General features: G+C 49.2%; 1 protein-coding gene across 3 annotated transcripts in view; it reads left to right on the forward strand.

Moving 5' to 3' along the window:
• Positions 1-15,830, forward strand: part of LOC149370271 (uncharacterized) — a 34,257-nt gene that overhangs the window by 5,990 nt on the left and 12,437 nt on the right. The window contains exons 2-5 of one of the 3 annotated variants that reach the window (XM_089561058.1): positions 1,200-1,369; positions 2,913-3,476; positions 5,604-6,007; positions 14,681-15,050. In XM_089561058.1, the coding sequence (XP_089417184.1) occupies positions 1,200-1,369; positions 2,913-3,476; positions 5,604-6,007; positions 14,681-15,050 (1,508 nt within the window). Of the gene's footprint in view, positions 1-1,199; positions 1,370-2,912; positions 3,477-5,579; positions 6,008-14,680; positions 15,051-15,830 lie in introns of all 3 variants that reach the window. The other 2 variants (XM_089561042.1, XM_089561050.1) reach the window with 2 other exon arrangements.

Consider the following 15,830-nt stretch of genomic DNA (forward strand, 5'->3'; position numbering starts at 1 on the left):
TAGACGCACTGTTGGTTCCCGTGCTCTTCCTTCTCATTCGTGTAGCATACTTTTTGAACTTACCCTCAAATTAAATCACCTCATGAAAACAAACGTTAACCTTTCTGGTCAGGTGTACTTTCCCTAGTGACTACTGCACCAGTCAGCATTTTTTAGGCTCTCTAGCCCCTCGCAATGAATGGGAGTGCGATGTCATGAGTTGGTTATAAACACTTATTTAAAGGAATTTTTTTTTCAGCTTCGTTAGGGCTTCAGTGGAACTTCATTTAGAGTGGGGTACCTCTTGAAGCACGGTTTTGGGTGGAGGCCAGGTTTCCTCTCGCATGTCTCCCTTCTGCCACCTTTTATCGTTCTGTCACTGCGGATGGCATGCAATCCTTGTCGAAGGAGGCACATGGTTGTATTCATCACTAAAGTCATCTCCGATCTCCACAAAGTCTTTACACAACTTTCCATACAGCACGCCTGCTGGAATGGAAATCATGCTGTGATTTTTTGGGCACCAATTCCGGCCCTCAAGACCATGTGATCAAAAAATATTTTTGCATCAGTATGGTGCTGCTATCCTTGGAAAGAAAGCCAAATAGTGAATTTGCAGGCTGCAATAATTACGAGATGATGGCATGCACATTGCTGCGAGAAACGTGTCACTAGTGTGGGAGCAATACATTCTTCATTCAAGGTCATGGATAAGATTGCCTATTGCCTTTTCCACACATCAAATTATTGATGTACCAAACTATTCCGCGATCCCCTTCGAATTCGATATATTTGGGTTCGACTATATCGGACCTGAGCACGATATGCGCCCAGGGGAGGTTGTGAATAATTTGGATGCTGTTAAAAAAGTTGTACATACATAAAAAAAAGTTGATTACAGCAGTCTTCTTATATGTCTGAAAACTCAGCAATTAACCCGCTGTATGACTGCATTGGTGGGATTGACTGCTTTTAGTAGCGCTGTTATACATTCTCAATTAATGCAGCATTTCTGTGCTGCCAGGTGACACTGCTTGACTGGAAGTCTTGGTGCAATGCTTTGGAGAGAAATCGGGCAACAGAAGATCCTCCTATGTCAGGCATTGTGTGTGGTCACTCTGTGTGGCTGTATGCCCTGTAAGGGAGTTTGCAGAGAGTTGGTTGGTGTGCGTTGCTGTCTTCATTCGACCGTTTCTCTCTGTGTGTATGTGGCCAACAAGCAGAGCCGGAGGAGGAAGAAGTGGCGGCGGCAGCTGATGCGGAGGAGGCGGCGGCCCCGGACGCGGCTGCCGACCTGCAGACCACGCCCGCTCAGGCAGCTGGGCGCCGCACACGCAAACCCGTCCAGCCCCTGGGGGGCGTGGTGACACGGAGAACCTCGGCTCGACAGGTCAGTGCAGTGTCAGCCCCCTACTACATACTGAGTGCGTGCGCCATTGATCAAGCCCTGGTGGAGGGGGGGGTTAATGTTTGACTGGACACAGGAGGGAATCACGTACATGACGCAATGATTGAATTGCAGTTGAGAAATCTTTTTGTTTTTTTTTAGTGCAGAATCATTAAGGCTTCCACACAGCTAGAAAGCTGCTGTCTGTCAGTCAGTTTGTGTGGTCCCTGGTCTGGTCCTGACGAGCTGATATACGCACACTTTGCAACCTGAACACCGGATTGTGAGCAAACTGTCCATCGTGGCAAGTGGCAGTTAAATTAACGATTGGTCGCACAATCCCCACCGGTGGCAGCACCTGTCGCCGCAGGGCAGTGGTGCATCACTTGACCGCTGCACCAGGAGCGGTACGAGGACTTTCAGGGGTCTGTGAATGTAGAGTAGAGAATGAGCAATTCTGTATATGTGACGTGATCAGGAAAACTTTGCATATACGGCAACGGGACACGAGGCAAAAACACGCACACACATGCACACAAGTGCAAAATGTGGGCATTAACGCATTATCGCTATCTGCACAACTTTTATACATGAACAGTGGATCTGAACTCTGGAGCCGAACTGAAAACCACAGTGCCAGTGCACCTGATTCGCATTTCGTGTAACTACGCAAATCGAACATCATTTTTTTTTTCTTCTACATAAAAAAGATCCTGGAGGGTGGCTGGCAGCGTAACGCCACCAGCCTGCGCTCAAACTTCGCATAACCGACTAACTTAATTGTCTGTCAATTTTTTTTTTTCCTTGTGTGCTCTACACTACTGTCTTGCCGTGCACGTTTTACTCATGTGAGAGTTTCTTGGCCGCACTGCGTGTACAGTACCCTGTGGAGCTTCCTTCACGGTATTATCTTCGTGATAATGTCTACTATGCAGTACTGTAATTATGGTGTGCTTTCTATAGCAGCTTTGTGTACAGTGCTTCTATCCTTATGGTTCTACTTTGCAGAACAGTAAAAGCTTGTTAATTTGACTCCTGTTAATTTGGAAATCTGGATAATTCGAACTGTTGGCCCTGGCCTACGCTCATGTAAGTTTATCTGTAAGATAAACTTACATGAGATAAACTTACCATGAATGACCGGCACGCAAGTGATTGTCAAAATAGCTTTTCTTAAGACTTGAATTGCATGCTCCATAGTCTTGTGTGCACCTTGTGACATGCGCGTAATGGCAGGCGTGACGAAAAGAATTGACATATGATTACAGTAGTCGGTAATACGAAATTTGAGCGCAGCTTTTCATGCGCTACCTGCCACCACTGGCAAATGGTGTATTATGCTGCTAGCCACCCTCCGGGATGTTCCCATGGTGTTTCACTGTGCTACCTGGACAACCGGTTATGCCGACAACGCCGACGACTACGACGTGGAATGAGCGTCTAAGAGCTGCGCTCTAAAAGTATATGGCCCCATTTCCGAGAATAGTTCTGCGGCTTAGTTTTTCTTTTGCTTTTCTGAGCCCTTCATTGATGTGTTCTCTGGCAGGTGGCGTCGTCGGCATCCCGTGGAAGCGCGACCGAGAGCACACCGCGACAGGCCACACGTGCCACCCGGCAGGCGGGCCCCCGCACGCGGGCCACGCCCACCGCGGAAGCGGACGCGTCGACAGCCACCCCACAGCGCAGGGGCGGCTGGAAGCGCAAGAAGTCCGACGCGGAGGAGCTCTCCACATCGGAGCCTGAGATGGAGCACGACGACTCCGATTCTGATCCGGTGTGGGTGCCAGACGCGGCGGCAGGCAAGAGCGGCGGGGCCAATGCGGATTCGGCGGCTGCGGCCGACGACAGTGCAGAGCCCGTGGCCAAGGTGACGCGTCGCGGGAAGCCGGCGAAGGCGGCCAAGACGAAAGCCGGTGCGCGGAAGGGCGCGGCGGCAGCGGCAGCCAAGAAGCCCAACGGGGCGAAGAGCAGCGAGGCTGGGGGCGGAGGGGGCAAAGGGAGGCGCGGAGGGGCACGCAAGTCGGATACCTCGGGCATCGACCTCGGGGGCGGCAGTGCGTCGCCAGATTCGCTCCAGCTCAAGGTGGAGCTGCCTGGTGACGGCGAAGAGGTCAGCATCCAAACTTTTCCTCTCCTCTCCTTTTTGCTTTGCAAGTGATGTTGGCCTGGCAGCGAAAGTATTGAAAGAATCCAGCGTTAGGCTACTCAATGTTCACTCTTGAGGATATCGCTCTTCGCTGGAACTCCCTGAATCATTAGACCCTAGGGCAGGAAAAATATTAAATGAAGAGTCAGGCACACTTGCTGTCAGTGTCGGTTCGATGCCTGACAGTTCCCAAGGCATTAAGAGAAGTCTGATAATGCGAGTCCAGTAATTAACAGCTGTGCCACTTGTGTCATATTTGGACTACTGGGGTGTCTGAAGAAAACTGCATCCAGAAAACCTACTCTGGATGGCAGATACGAAAAGCAAATTTCTAAAGGGGTCTCTCCAAGGATTACATAACGAATGAGAGGCATATGCTTACTTTCTGGCAGGATGCTGAATATATCAAACTCGAAGAGGGTTGTAGTTGTTCGACATATCAATAATCTTATATATGAAACATGGCTATAAGTAAGCTTATTTGTATCTTTAAGCAGGAATAGGGTTCACCCAAGCAGCAATGCACCTCCTATCTAACCGACATGCTGATAGCACCACTCGTTCGATGTTATGAGGTGGCCTAACCTGCTTCACATCGAAAGCACTGTCCTAGTCTGTGGATGATGCCTTGGAACTAGCCACCGCCTATCATGAGAGATTTAATCCTGTTACCAATACAGTATGAACAGAATGCCATCTCATTAAAATTAAGTAACACTTGGTTTCCGCGATGCCTTGAACAGCTAAACAAGCAAAGCAGGCCAGACAAGGGCTGCTGCTGGTTTTTAGCTAGCTAGGTTGGCTTTGCTGCATGGCAGTGGGGTACCAAACATTCGCTTCCCCTCATGTTGATGATGATGATGAAATACAGGCTGCCAAAATACTCGCACGGAGTAAAGCACTGTGCAAGGTGACATTCGCAGCGTACCAAGGGGGAATGCTGTCACAGTCGTGATGCAGTGACTGAGTTTGTATTATGTGAGTTTGTGGGAAAGCTTCAGAAGGAGTCAATATTGCATCGATTTCTAGGGAGCTACAGCAGGACTGGCTCACAACAATGTGGCTCTCAGAAACAGTGAGGTTATGTTGTAATTCCGCTGCTGCTAGGCATTCGATGATATGGTGCCTGGAGACAGCTGAGAAAGTTAAGTTTTCTTTGGCATTGGGTTGATGTGAGATTAAAATGAGATTACTGGAAATAGAAGGGATGTCAACAAGAACTATTGGCATGTGCCTGTGTTATGGTTTGTTCGCCTTTTTTCTTCGTTTGGTGTGCTTATTGATTCTTGTGCACTTTTATCACCTTGTTTTGTCACACAGGTCAGATTAGTGCACGTTTGAGCAGTGTATCTGTCTTGTCTATTTGTGAAGAATCATGGTGGCATGCGCAGAATTCTGCAATGTCCAGAACTGTTTCCTATGGCGCCCAGAGGTTATCTGGAATGTTTTATGTCATGTTTAATAGATATGTGGCCTTGTGTCTTAGGCACAGAGGTTCCAATGGTATCAAAGTGTGCATGACTCTAGCACAGCCTCTGAGTCCATTTTTATTTATTTTTATTTTTTCTTTGTGGTACGAGTTTGCCCAGAGACAGTTTGCTTTCTGTTCCCCTGCCTGCTTGCCTTCTCCTTTGGCACTGCAGCATGTCAGTATGTATAGCATAGGGAGTAATGTCCATCATTTAATGTTGGATGACTTAGTTGCAGAAATTTCACCCTGAATCCTTTTATTTGCAATTTTCAATTGCAGTAATTACTTCTTGTGCAACAGCGCAACGGCACGAGGCCAGAGGACGAGAAGGGACGATACACAGCGCTGTATCGCTGTAATCTCTGGCCTTGTGCCATTGTGCTCTTGCACAAGAAATCATGTCTGACCAACGTGCCCATCAGTTATTGTTGTGCAGTAATTATGTTTTGTGGCGATGGATGATTGCACTCTTTTTGACTGCATGGTCTGCCTGCATGAGAAATGGCTGAGGTGGTGTGGCGGATCTTGAGTTGCGTTTCGTTCTTTCTGAGTTTTGGTTTGAACTGGCTGCTGACCCTGCGTTTGTGTGTGACTAGCCGTGCCGGCAACGCGCCGTGCAGAGTGGTCCCACCGCGGTCAAGCGGGACTACACGCGCCGGCCCGTGGCCAATGCCAACGCGTGGCGGACGCCTGTGCCCGTGGTGGTGACGAAGGCGGAGGAGGGCTCGGCGAGCGGTCCGGCCGAGCTGCAGCCGGGCGACTACATCATTGCGGTGGCGGACGTGCACCGCCCACGGCCGCCCATCTGGCGCATCGAGGGGCGGTCCCTGCTGCAGCGCTTCGAGGTCATCGAGACTGGCGAAGAGACCCTGCTCTACCGCAACAGCTCCTCCTTCTCAGCGTGGAACCCGCTGGAGCAGTCCAAGTATGCCAACATCTCGGTGCGGGTGCACTCCAACAGCCGGTCGGCCACCGTTGTCGAAGTGCTCGAGATCCACGCCAGCCCCAACTCCAGCCTCGCAAAGTGAGCTCGCCATCCCTCCTCTTTGTCTTTGGGACAGAGATGCTGTGTAGCACGGATTTTCTAGCTGTGTGAAGGTGGCTGTGTGTGGCTGAGATGTCAACTTCGGGGAAGGGCTGTACACATTAGTAGACTCCCTTTAAGGTGGACTTGAAGGGACAAAAAATTTCTTTGTGTTAACAGGTACTCCCTGAAAAAGATGTGAGCATGCTATGCATGTCCAAATATGCGTTACACGAAAACAATGAATGAAATGGCTTTGTAGTGAGAGGAAAGTTGGAAGTAGAGCATGTATGGCATTATGCATAGCGTAAACTGAACAGTGAGCACATGAAACAAAATCACATTATTTTGTTAGAAAAAAGCATTGGTCTAGTTGCCTTTTTTCAGCATATCTTTCTCACTCACTGTGTTCCGCAATGGCTGCGATGTGTTTTTTGTTCCGGGTAGTCGCCTGCCTCTCTCTTTCACAACGTAGCTCTTATCAACTCTGTGACCATGTGCATCGTGCACCTTCCCACCTGCTTGTGGCATGCAGCATTATCATCCACTGCGTAGCTCTTATCAACTCTATGAGCATGTGAATCATGAGCCTTTCCACCTGCTGATGGCATGCCGCTGTAATGCATATTGTGACACTGTGTAAGTTAAAAATTTGGCTCCTAACTGCTTAAGCCTTAAGTCAGCGAGCGGTTGCACACCATGCCTATATGCCTTTTAGTCGACCGGAGGCAGCATGTGGCATGTGACGCGCATGATGCCGAGATCTGGCATCGTTGTGTCGACCACAGGATGGTGCGAGTATACCTCAGTGCCATGAGGGGTGGCTCAATCAGTAACTCTCACGGCCACTTACATTCACATCCACTCACTTGCATTCGCACTCAGACTCGCAGTCATGTCCACTCGCACTTATAACTACTCACTCGCACTCATGTCCCTCGACACTAACAACCACTTGCTCACACTCCCACTCATGCCCACCTACGCTTACAACCACTCACTCACGCTCGCATTCATGAGCACTCATGACCACTCACACTCACGACCACTCACTCACACTCATTCATGTCCACTGACACTCACAGCCACTCATGCTTGCACTCAGGCTTGCACTCATGTCCACTCACAACCACTCTCACTCACACTCATGTCCACTCACAACCACTCGCACTCATGACCACTCAACCGCTCACTCACACTTGCACTCATGACCACGTACACTCAGAACCACTCACGCTTGCGCTCATGTCCACCTGCACTCAACCACTCACTCACACTCATGTCCTCCTACACTCACAACCTCTGACTCACACTCATGACCACTCACTCACACTTGCACTCATGACCACCTACACTCGCAACCACTCACTCACACTCATGACCGCCTACACTCGCAACCACTCACGCACACGCACTCATGTCCACCTACACTCACAACCACTTACACTCGCACTCATGACCACTCACACTTGCACTCATGCCCACTCACACTCACAACCACTCACTCACAGTCACAGCCACTCACTCACACTTACAACCACTCATTTACACTCACTCACTGACACAACCGCACACACTCGCACTCATGTCCACCCACACTCACACACGTCCACTCACAACCACTTATACTCACACTCATGTCCACCTACAGCCAAAACCTTTCACTCACTCGCACTCATGACCACTCACAATCTCTCACACTCGCACACATGTCCACCTACACTCACAACCGCTCACACTCACACTCATGTCCTCCTACACTCACCACTCACTCACTCGCACTCATGTCCACTCACACTCACAACCACTCACCCACATGCATTCATGTCCTCCTACACTCACTCACACTCGCACTCATCTCCACTCACACTCACAACCATTCACCCACATGCACTCATGTCCACCTACGCTCACAACCACTCACACTTACAACCACTCGCTCACACTCATTGCTACTCACTCACAACCACTCACTCACGCTCGCACTCATGTCCTCTCGCTCATGCTTGCACTCATGTCCACCTACACTCACAGCCACTTGCACTCGTGTCCTCCTACACTCACCACTCACTCGCACTCACACTCATGTCCACTCACACTCACAACCACTCACCCATATTCGCATTCATGTCCACCTACGCTCACAAGCACTTACACTCGCACTCATGACCACTCACACTCGCGCTCATGTCTACTCATACTTACAACCACCCACTCACACTTGCACCCATGTCCACCTACACTCTCAACCACACTCACACTTATGACCACTATCCACTCACTCACACTCGCACTCATCACCACTCACAACTCATGCAGTCATGTCCACCTACACTCACAACCACTCACTCACACTCACACTCATGTCCTGTGCGATGTCGGTGCACGTTAAAGAACCCCAGGTGGTCGAAATTTCCGGAGCCCTCCACTACGGCGTCTCTCATTGCCTTAGTCGCTTTGGGACGTTAAACCCCATAAACCAAACCAAACCAATCACACTCATGTCCACTGACACTCACAACCACTCACGCTCGCACTCATGTCCACCTACACTCACAACCACTCACTCATACTCGCACTCGTGACCACTCACAACCACTCACTCACACTTGCACTCATGACCACTCACACTTACAACCACTCTCTCACTCATGTCCACTGACACTCGCAACCACTCACGCTCGCCCTCATGTCCATCTACACTCTGTCACGATATTGTGGGTGGCTTGATGTTTGGTTGGCGCCGAACTTATAACTGATCGGGCCAACCTGCCCACCACTGCACTCTCCGTAAGTTTGGAGGGGGAGGAGCGACAAACTTCTCCACCCCGCGTGCAAAAGATGAGGTTCGACTGCTGACCGGCGATAGGGGCCACGCCTGATTAGCCGTTGACCGGAGGCATGAGGCGTAGGCAAGTTCCTTATGACACCTTTTTACTCGGACAAAGGATGGCAACAAAAAGTCGCAACACAAAGCTCAACAAAGAGGAGTGCGTGCACAGGCATGACGCGAATTACACACACACAAAATGGGAACACAAACAACTATTGACAGGAAGAGGAAAACAGAAGGGTGAGAACTATACAAAAACTTCACAACAACAAAGCAATACTGTACAAAAGGTTACGACGAGAAAGAGCAACAGGATAAAGAGTACAAAGGAGTGGGGAGAAACGGCGGCTTAGCTGTGGGGTGGCAAGGTCCGGTCGCAGGGAGCGTCGGGCTGCGGAGGCGCGCGGGGCTGATGGGGGGTTGCGGTTACGGGCGAACTTGGGCCCACGCGTCTTCGGCGCCGGCGCCGTGCTCTACGTGTCAGACACCCGCCTTAGCTCGCTTGCCGACCACTTCCCTTGGTGACCTCACACACATCCGCACGCATTGAAATCTCCAAGCCCATTGACCGGCTCGCGGTTTTTCCGCCGCTGCATTCTTGTGGCAAACAATCCAACAAACAAAAGCTCAAGGCACTGCGTGCATGATTTGCAGATGTTGAATGGGGAAAAACACGAAGAAACAGAGAAGGAACGTGAGGGAAAGCCACGGTTCTCATGAGGAGTGATGCTAATTTGCCAAGGCCGGGAAGGGTGCTAGGGCATTCAACCGGCCGCTTCCCGCCCCCACCTCGTGCAACCGCTCGCTTCCCGGCGATAATCCTGGGTAGGGGGTGGCGTAGCCTTGACCCTCCAGCGTCGCGAGCATTCAACTGCCCCCGCAAGGGGTGCAAAATCGTCACTGCCACATTGCGACCTTTTCTGAAAAACTGAGGCGCCTTGCCTGCCTTGGTTGCAAAAGAAAAAAGAAAGACAAGGCATGCACACACCTTGTGCCACACTCACAACCACTGACTCACACTCGCACTCATGTCCACTCACACTCACAACCACTCACTCACACTCGGAACTCATGTCCACTGACACTCACAACCGCTCACACGCTCTCATGACCACTCACAACCACTCACTCACACGCGCAGTCATGTCCACCTACACTCACATCCACTCACTCACGCTCACACTCATGTCCACTCACACTCGCGAAGTCTACTCTATTTTGAACATGAAATCCATTGCACACTGATTGGTCTTGCATGTGCTTCATAGCTCTTCAAGGTGGCAGTTCACCCACTGTTCCCTTCTTGCTCCTTGTAGAATAAATTGAACCTGTTAATATTGAACCGGAATATTTCAAATCATTGTCTACATTGAATATGTGAAGCATACTCCGGAAAGTTCTGTGCAGAAGTATAGAAAAGGGTCTACAGATCATAAACATGTATTGGCACATTCGATATGATGAATGTCTACAGCTGTGTGAATGTTTAATTGTTTAGAATATCCAAGCAATAGTGCATTATTCAGACTTCAAAGCAGATAGCAGTATTTGGAAACCTCAAATATTTCTGAAATATTTAAAATATAATAATGCAGTAAAATAAGCTGTTAATAGTACAATGAAAGAAATCAACTGTCAGATACACTCAGGAACCAGATACAGTACAATCTCGTTACAACAGGCCCTGATAGTGTCCTTGATTTCAGTTTTTTGCAAGGGAAGTCTGTTGGAACAGACTTTTATTATAACCATGAGTGAGTCTGTATAACCAGAGTGACAAGCCATTAGAAGTTGCATGCGAGACCTTGTTTATTCAGTCTTAAAAGCTCTAAAAGAAGGTAGCTGTATGAGTATATTAGGTTTTGATATTACCATATTTACTCGCATAATAGGCGCACCCCTAGTTTGGTCACGAAAAATCAGATTTTTTTATTTCCGCGCATAATAGGAGCACCCCGAGCTTGGCACTGTGATCAACACTGTATTTACGCGATTGCAAGCCTTCCCCCCCCCCCCCCCCCCCATTGTTTATTTTAACGTTTTTGCTGAAGTGACTACTAGTCCTCACTAGTGCTGCTGCCGTCGCAGCTGCAGCGGACCCACAGCGCGTACAACGACATCGCGTAGAACAGCCGCACACAGTTTTCAGGGATGCTCACTTTAAATGTCTGTTCGGAAAGCTTCATCTCCGGCCGGAAACGTTCCCGACTTAGGCCCGTGAAAACCTCGGCGCTTGGAGTCGCTTACGAAAATTCAGGCACGCCGCAGTCACAACTGCTGCAATTCTCGGCCACATCGAATTTCCGACCTGCCGCAAGCTTGCCGTGTTCGAGAGCAAACTCCCAGCCGTGCAGCTATTAAGGTGCTTGCCCGTTGAGCTATAGCAGCAACGCTCGGTGGCAGAGCCACAACCACGATGAACTAACGCGCTACTGTAGATCCCGGCACTTGACAGCGACAAAGAAAAAAAAAACTGGAGCTGTTGATGCTGATGGCGATATAGATAGCGAAAGCTCGCCGCGGAGGAAAACGTTGATGATGATGATAATGAGCTTGTCCTTGGGCGCCCTCCGTGGGCGGCGTCTGGAAGCTCGTGTGCGCGTGTGTGGCCTCCGCGATCAAGCGCTCGTTGCGTGCAGCCGGAGCTGATCGCTGAGGCCAGGGCGCATGCATTTCGAAGGCTATTCCCGCGTGGGTCGTGGAAAGTTTCGGTGCGGTCCTTACACGGATTTTTAAAAAAAATATTTTCTTTGGGAAAACGGGGTGCAACCCGTACACGAGTGCGTTTATGCGGTATTTTCAATTTTGCGAGTCGAAAAATTTCCGGAAATTTTACCCCGCGTAATAGGTGCACCCCGAACTTTGAGCCGGATTTCCTGGGAAAAAAGTGCGCCTATTATGCGAGTAAATACGGTATATTTGAGCATCCATTTTCAGTGTAGTCCGGGCCACGCCATGCATTGAAAATGAACATAATAAGACTTGGAGAGGGGAAGCGACTTGTGCCGGAGCCGACCTATTTGGGCTCTGTTTGCTGGGCCAAAGGCAGCTCTTTGGCCTGTGTGTGTGTGTGTGTAGCAGGCCCCTTGTGTGCATAAGTCTGTGCATAATATCACTAATAGTATCATAGCTTTGGTGTTCATCAGGTGAGCCCAACGTTGTGGGGTTGAATCCTGGTGTCAGTGACCTAATTTCATTGGGTCGGGTGCGGTGGACGACATTGGGTTCCTCTCACCCTGAAGATGCAACCGGCTCTGCCACCAATAGTTATAACTGTGCGCTTTAGCTGCCTACATGATGTGCTAATGCAGGCAGTGGTTTTCCCGAAAGAGCGATAGTCGGCCCCCGTGAAAACTTCCACACTTTGGGAGAGTGCGTCGTGCCGGATTCTGGAACTACAGCCGCAGCAACCACAGGACCATTAGTGGCAGATGGTGGTTCGGTCGGTTCGTTGTGCTGCTTATTGGGTTATTCAATTGAGATGTCGGAACATGCAAGTGCTTGAAGGTGCCCTGTTTTATACTCTTTGATCTCCGTTAGTCCCTGACAGTGGTTTTTCAATTACATCGTCGGTTTCGTTAACATTGCTTTGCGACGTCCTAGCCTATGCACATGCCGTGAAGGTAGTGTCCCGCAGGAAGTAAAGCTCTCAGAGAAAAGTTAGCGACTGTACAGGAGGTCAATGAATGAATGGTGAGCAGGCATGAGTTTGTGAAGAACTACGTGCTTAGGAGCATGCTACAGGCATGTACGTCATTCCTTGGCACTTGCTGACACTCAAGTCAATGTGTGGTACAGGGTTCAATCTCCAGTGCTGCCAGTGTGTGCCCCGTCGGTGATACAATGGGTACAAGCTTTCCCCTGGCCTGGTGCTTGGCTTACTTAGGGTGAAATGCTCGAGAAACGGACTTGACCTGCCTTAAGTAGGCGAAAACACCTTCTAGTACGATAGCACTCTTTGGCCGTCAATGCCCTTGCGTTATAGAGAAATATCATTATGCATGCACATCCATTCATGCATAGTGTGTTTTTTTTTTTTTGAGCGTGGCTTACTAGTTGGGCAGTGATCAATTTTTATTCACAGTCCATTCGTGTGTGGAAATTTCTGGTAATAACAAAATGTCCACCGCCATCATAGCTGCTGCCATTGGTATGCGCCTCGCCAAGACATACCTGTTGAAAAGTCTTGTGTAACGAAGCCCCAACTAGCTTATTGGTCACCTAATTGAGTCCATTCTTTCTGCTTGCAGGCAGGTGCTTATTATTTTTATTTCTTTTTAGGTAGCCCCAACCTAATGTATGTATGCACGTTGTAACTGAATCCACAGCAAACAAAGTTCAGTGTATGGCAAAGATAGGAAGATCAGCAAAACATGGCGGATTGGTCTGCTATATCCGAATATCCATCGAAAGCGGATCTGTTGCATTGACATTATAATGCACTATTCTGTGTTAAAGGGGTTGCTCAGACTGCTCAGACACTCGAAAAATCTTTAGTCGAAAAGTTTGCTTCAGCTTCAAATTTCTGTGCTGCTTCACAATAGTGAACATGATGCTAAGTGGCTACAGAGCAGCAGTCAGCTTGGTTGTTATGAGGCTTATTGTAGCTACACTGAAAGCAGCTGTGGCATTTGGTCATGACGATGGTGCTTTAAGGGGGTATGAGGGGATCGAAGGCAACTTTTCTATTTCTCGACTTAGAGTGATGAAATGTGGCAGACTGGCTTAGAATAGCATCAAACAATCAGGTATAAAGTTTCACAATGACAGCTTCAGTAGTTTCCCTTTTATCATTGTTTATATGTTGTCCCCATGTTGCTTGCTTGTGGAAAGCCTAGCGTGACAAAAAAACAAGCTACAGGTCTGTAAATTCTTTTAATATTTACTAATAAGTGTGGTGTAAGTCAAGACTCTCTAAATTTTTGTTAAAGATTTCTCTGCTCTTTTTTTTAAAGGACACAATATGCACCTTCTTTTATGTTTGGAATGTATCATGCACTAATTACCATGTACTAAAAACATGCAAGGCTAAATGGTAAATCTTAGACTGTCTTAACGCAGACCACATTTCAGTGGTCACAACAAAACTAACGGGGTAAAAATCCATGCACCCATGGCTGCACTGCGCTTTCCACGAGCAAGGTATTAAGCTCAAAACAAACTTTTGAGAAAACAAGCCTGAATGTTCTAAGCTAGCACACACTGTCTGTGTGTAGATGCCGACAAATATATTTACTTGGAGCGCTTAAAGTTTCTTTTTTGGGTGAAATATTTCAGTACAACATAGAAACAGTGTTGGAGATGCCAAAAAGTGTACTTTTCAAAAATCAACTTTTTTCGCAATTTTTGCGATCTGATCCCCACATCCCCCTTAATGTTATTGGTGCAAGGGCAGCATGGCTAAAGAGTGCCGTACCTAATGTATTTTGGTGTGCCTGAGGCGAGTTCAAAGACTGGTTTTCTTTAGCCACCTCTAAGAAGGTGGGCACCAGGCCACTGGAAAGCTGGTCGCCATTGGAAAATCAGTGGGCACCCAGGGCAATCAGTTTTGTTGCACAGTAGTGTCTGTGCCATTATGCTGAGTGCCATTGTGGCTTCTGATGCTGCTGAGATGAAATGAAAGTAGACTGCAGCCTTCTTTACAGCAAGAGCTGTTACTTGCACATGCCTCCAAATCTGCGGCGTTGGCGACGTCTTCACAGTGAAGGAATGGGAGGGGGAAGGAGAGAAAGGAGGGTAGGATATCTGTTATACTGTGCTGCATGTGCGATGTCGCATTGTTTTTATCTACGTTCTCGTTCGAACACGTAACACAGAGTTGTTGCCGGGTTGTCGTGCAGGAATGGCGGCACGGAAGCCAGGTCCGCAGCGGGTGGGGGTGCTGCGCTGCAGCTGCACAACCTGGAGGAGAAGTTTGAGGTGTACCTGCAGACGCTGCTGAGCCACGTGCTGGACCCTAACTTCCTGGCAGAGGTGCACCGCGAGAACGACGAGTACTTCCTGGCCAACCTGCAGACGGTGGACGGCGAGAACGAGCGCCACTGCGCCCAGCTGCGCCACTGCCTCTGGGGGCTGGACCTGTGGAAGGCGCTCACCACCTGCCCTGCGGTGCGCGTCACCGACCTCCCCGCCAAGGGGGCCGACAAGGACGCCACGGGGCAAGACACTGTGGTGGTGAAGACGGAAGGGGGGACGACCCAGCCGTGCGAGGTTGGTAGCCACCGTATTTACCCGAATGTAATGCGAATATGATTGTAACAAGGGGGCTTTGTGCGCCTGAATTGGGGGGAAAAAAGCGCAATTGTAGCACGAGGGTCGACTTTTGCGCGTAACTAACGCGAGGAACCTTGCTGCAGTATACGAAAAGATGAGTAGAAGTTTGTAAACGAAAGTACATGTGGCTTTCACACGCCCTCATCATTTGAAGGGAGCCGCACAAAAGATTGCCAGATAAGACTGATATGAAGATTAGTACGGAGTTTCGCTGCACCTTCGCAGTGTTGTCCTTGCGCTTTGACATGTCACGAAAGCAAAACTTCTCCCAGCCGTGAAATGGAGCGCCGAGCCATGCCTCCTGAACGTCAGTGTTTGTTCTCTGCAACATTTAAATGAGTCACCGCCTGGCGTGGAGCTGTCGGAAAATTGCGTGAGTTTGATGTTGCCGAAAAGTGTGTGAGATGCGATACTGAGGAATGTAGCAAGAGCATCTTTTTGCGTGCAGTAGCAGCGTCAAGCATTTCGTGCACCCCAAAGCTGATTAGTGCCATTAGCACATGGCTTTACATTGAGGGAGCCTGCCGAAAGTTCAGAAAACGAAGCGAAGGCCTTTATGATGCCTTCAAGTCGCATGTATTCTACCTGTAACGGCCTGAGAGATTGGCGACGTCTTCGATGTAGCTGGTGTATGATTCACCGCTCTGCTGTGCACGAACGTGAAGACGCTGCTCGGCGCGAAGTTTGCGTAAGGCCGGACGGCCGAAGATGTCGGAG

Source organism: Amblyomma mixtum, chromosome 1 (genome assembly GCF_055824585.1).
Source record: "Amblyomma mixtum isolate Tamu chromosome 1, ASM5582458v1, whole genome shotgun sequence".
Lineage (NCBI taxonomy): Eukaryota > Metazoa > Arthropoda > Arachnida > Ixodida > Ixodidae > Amblyomma > Amblyomma mixtum.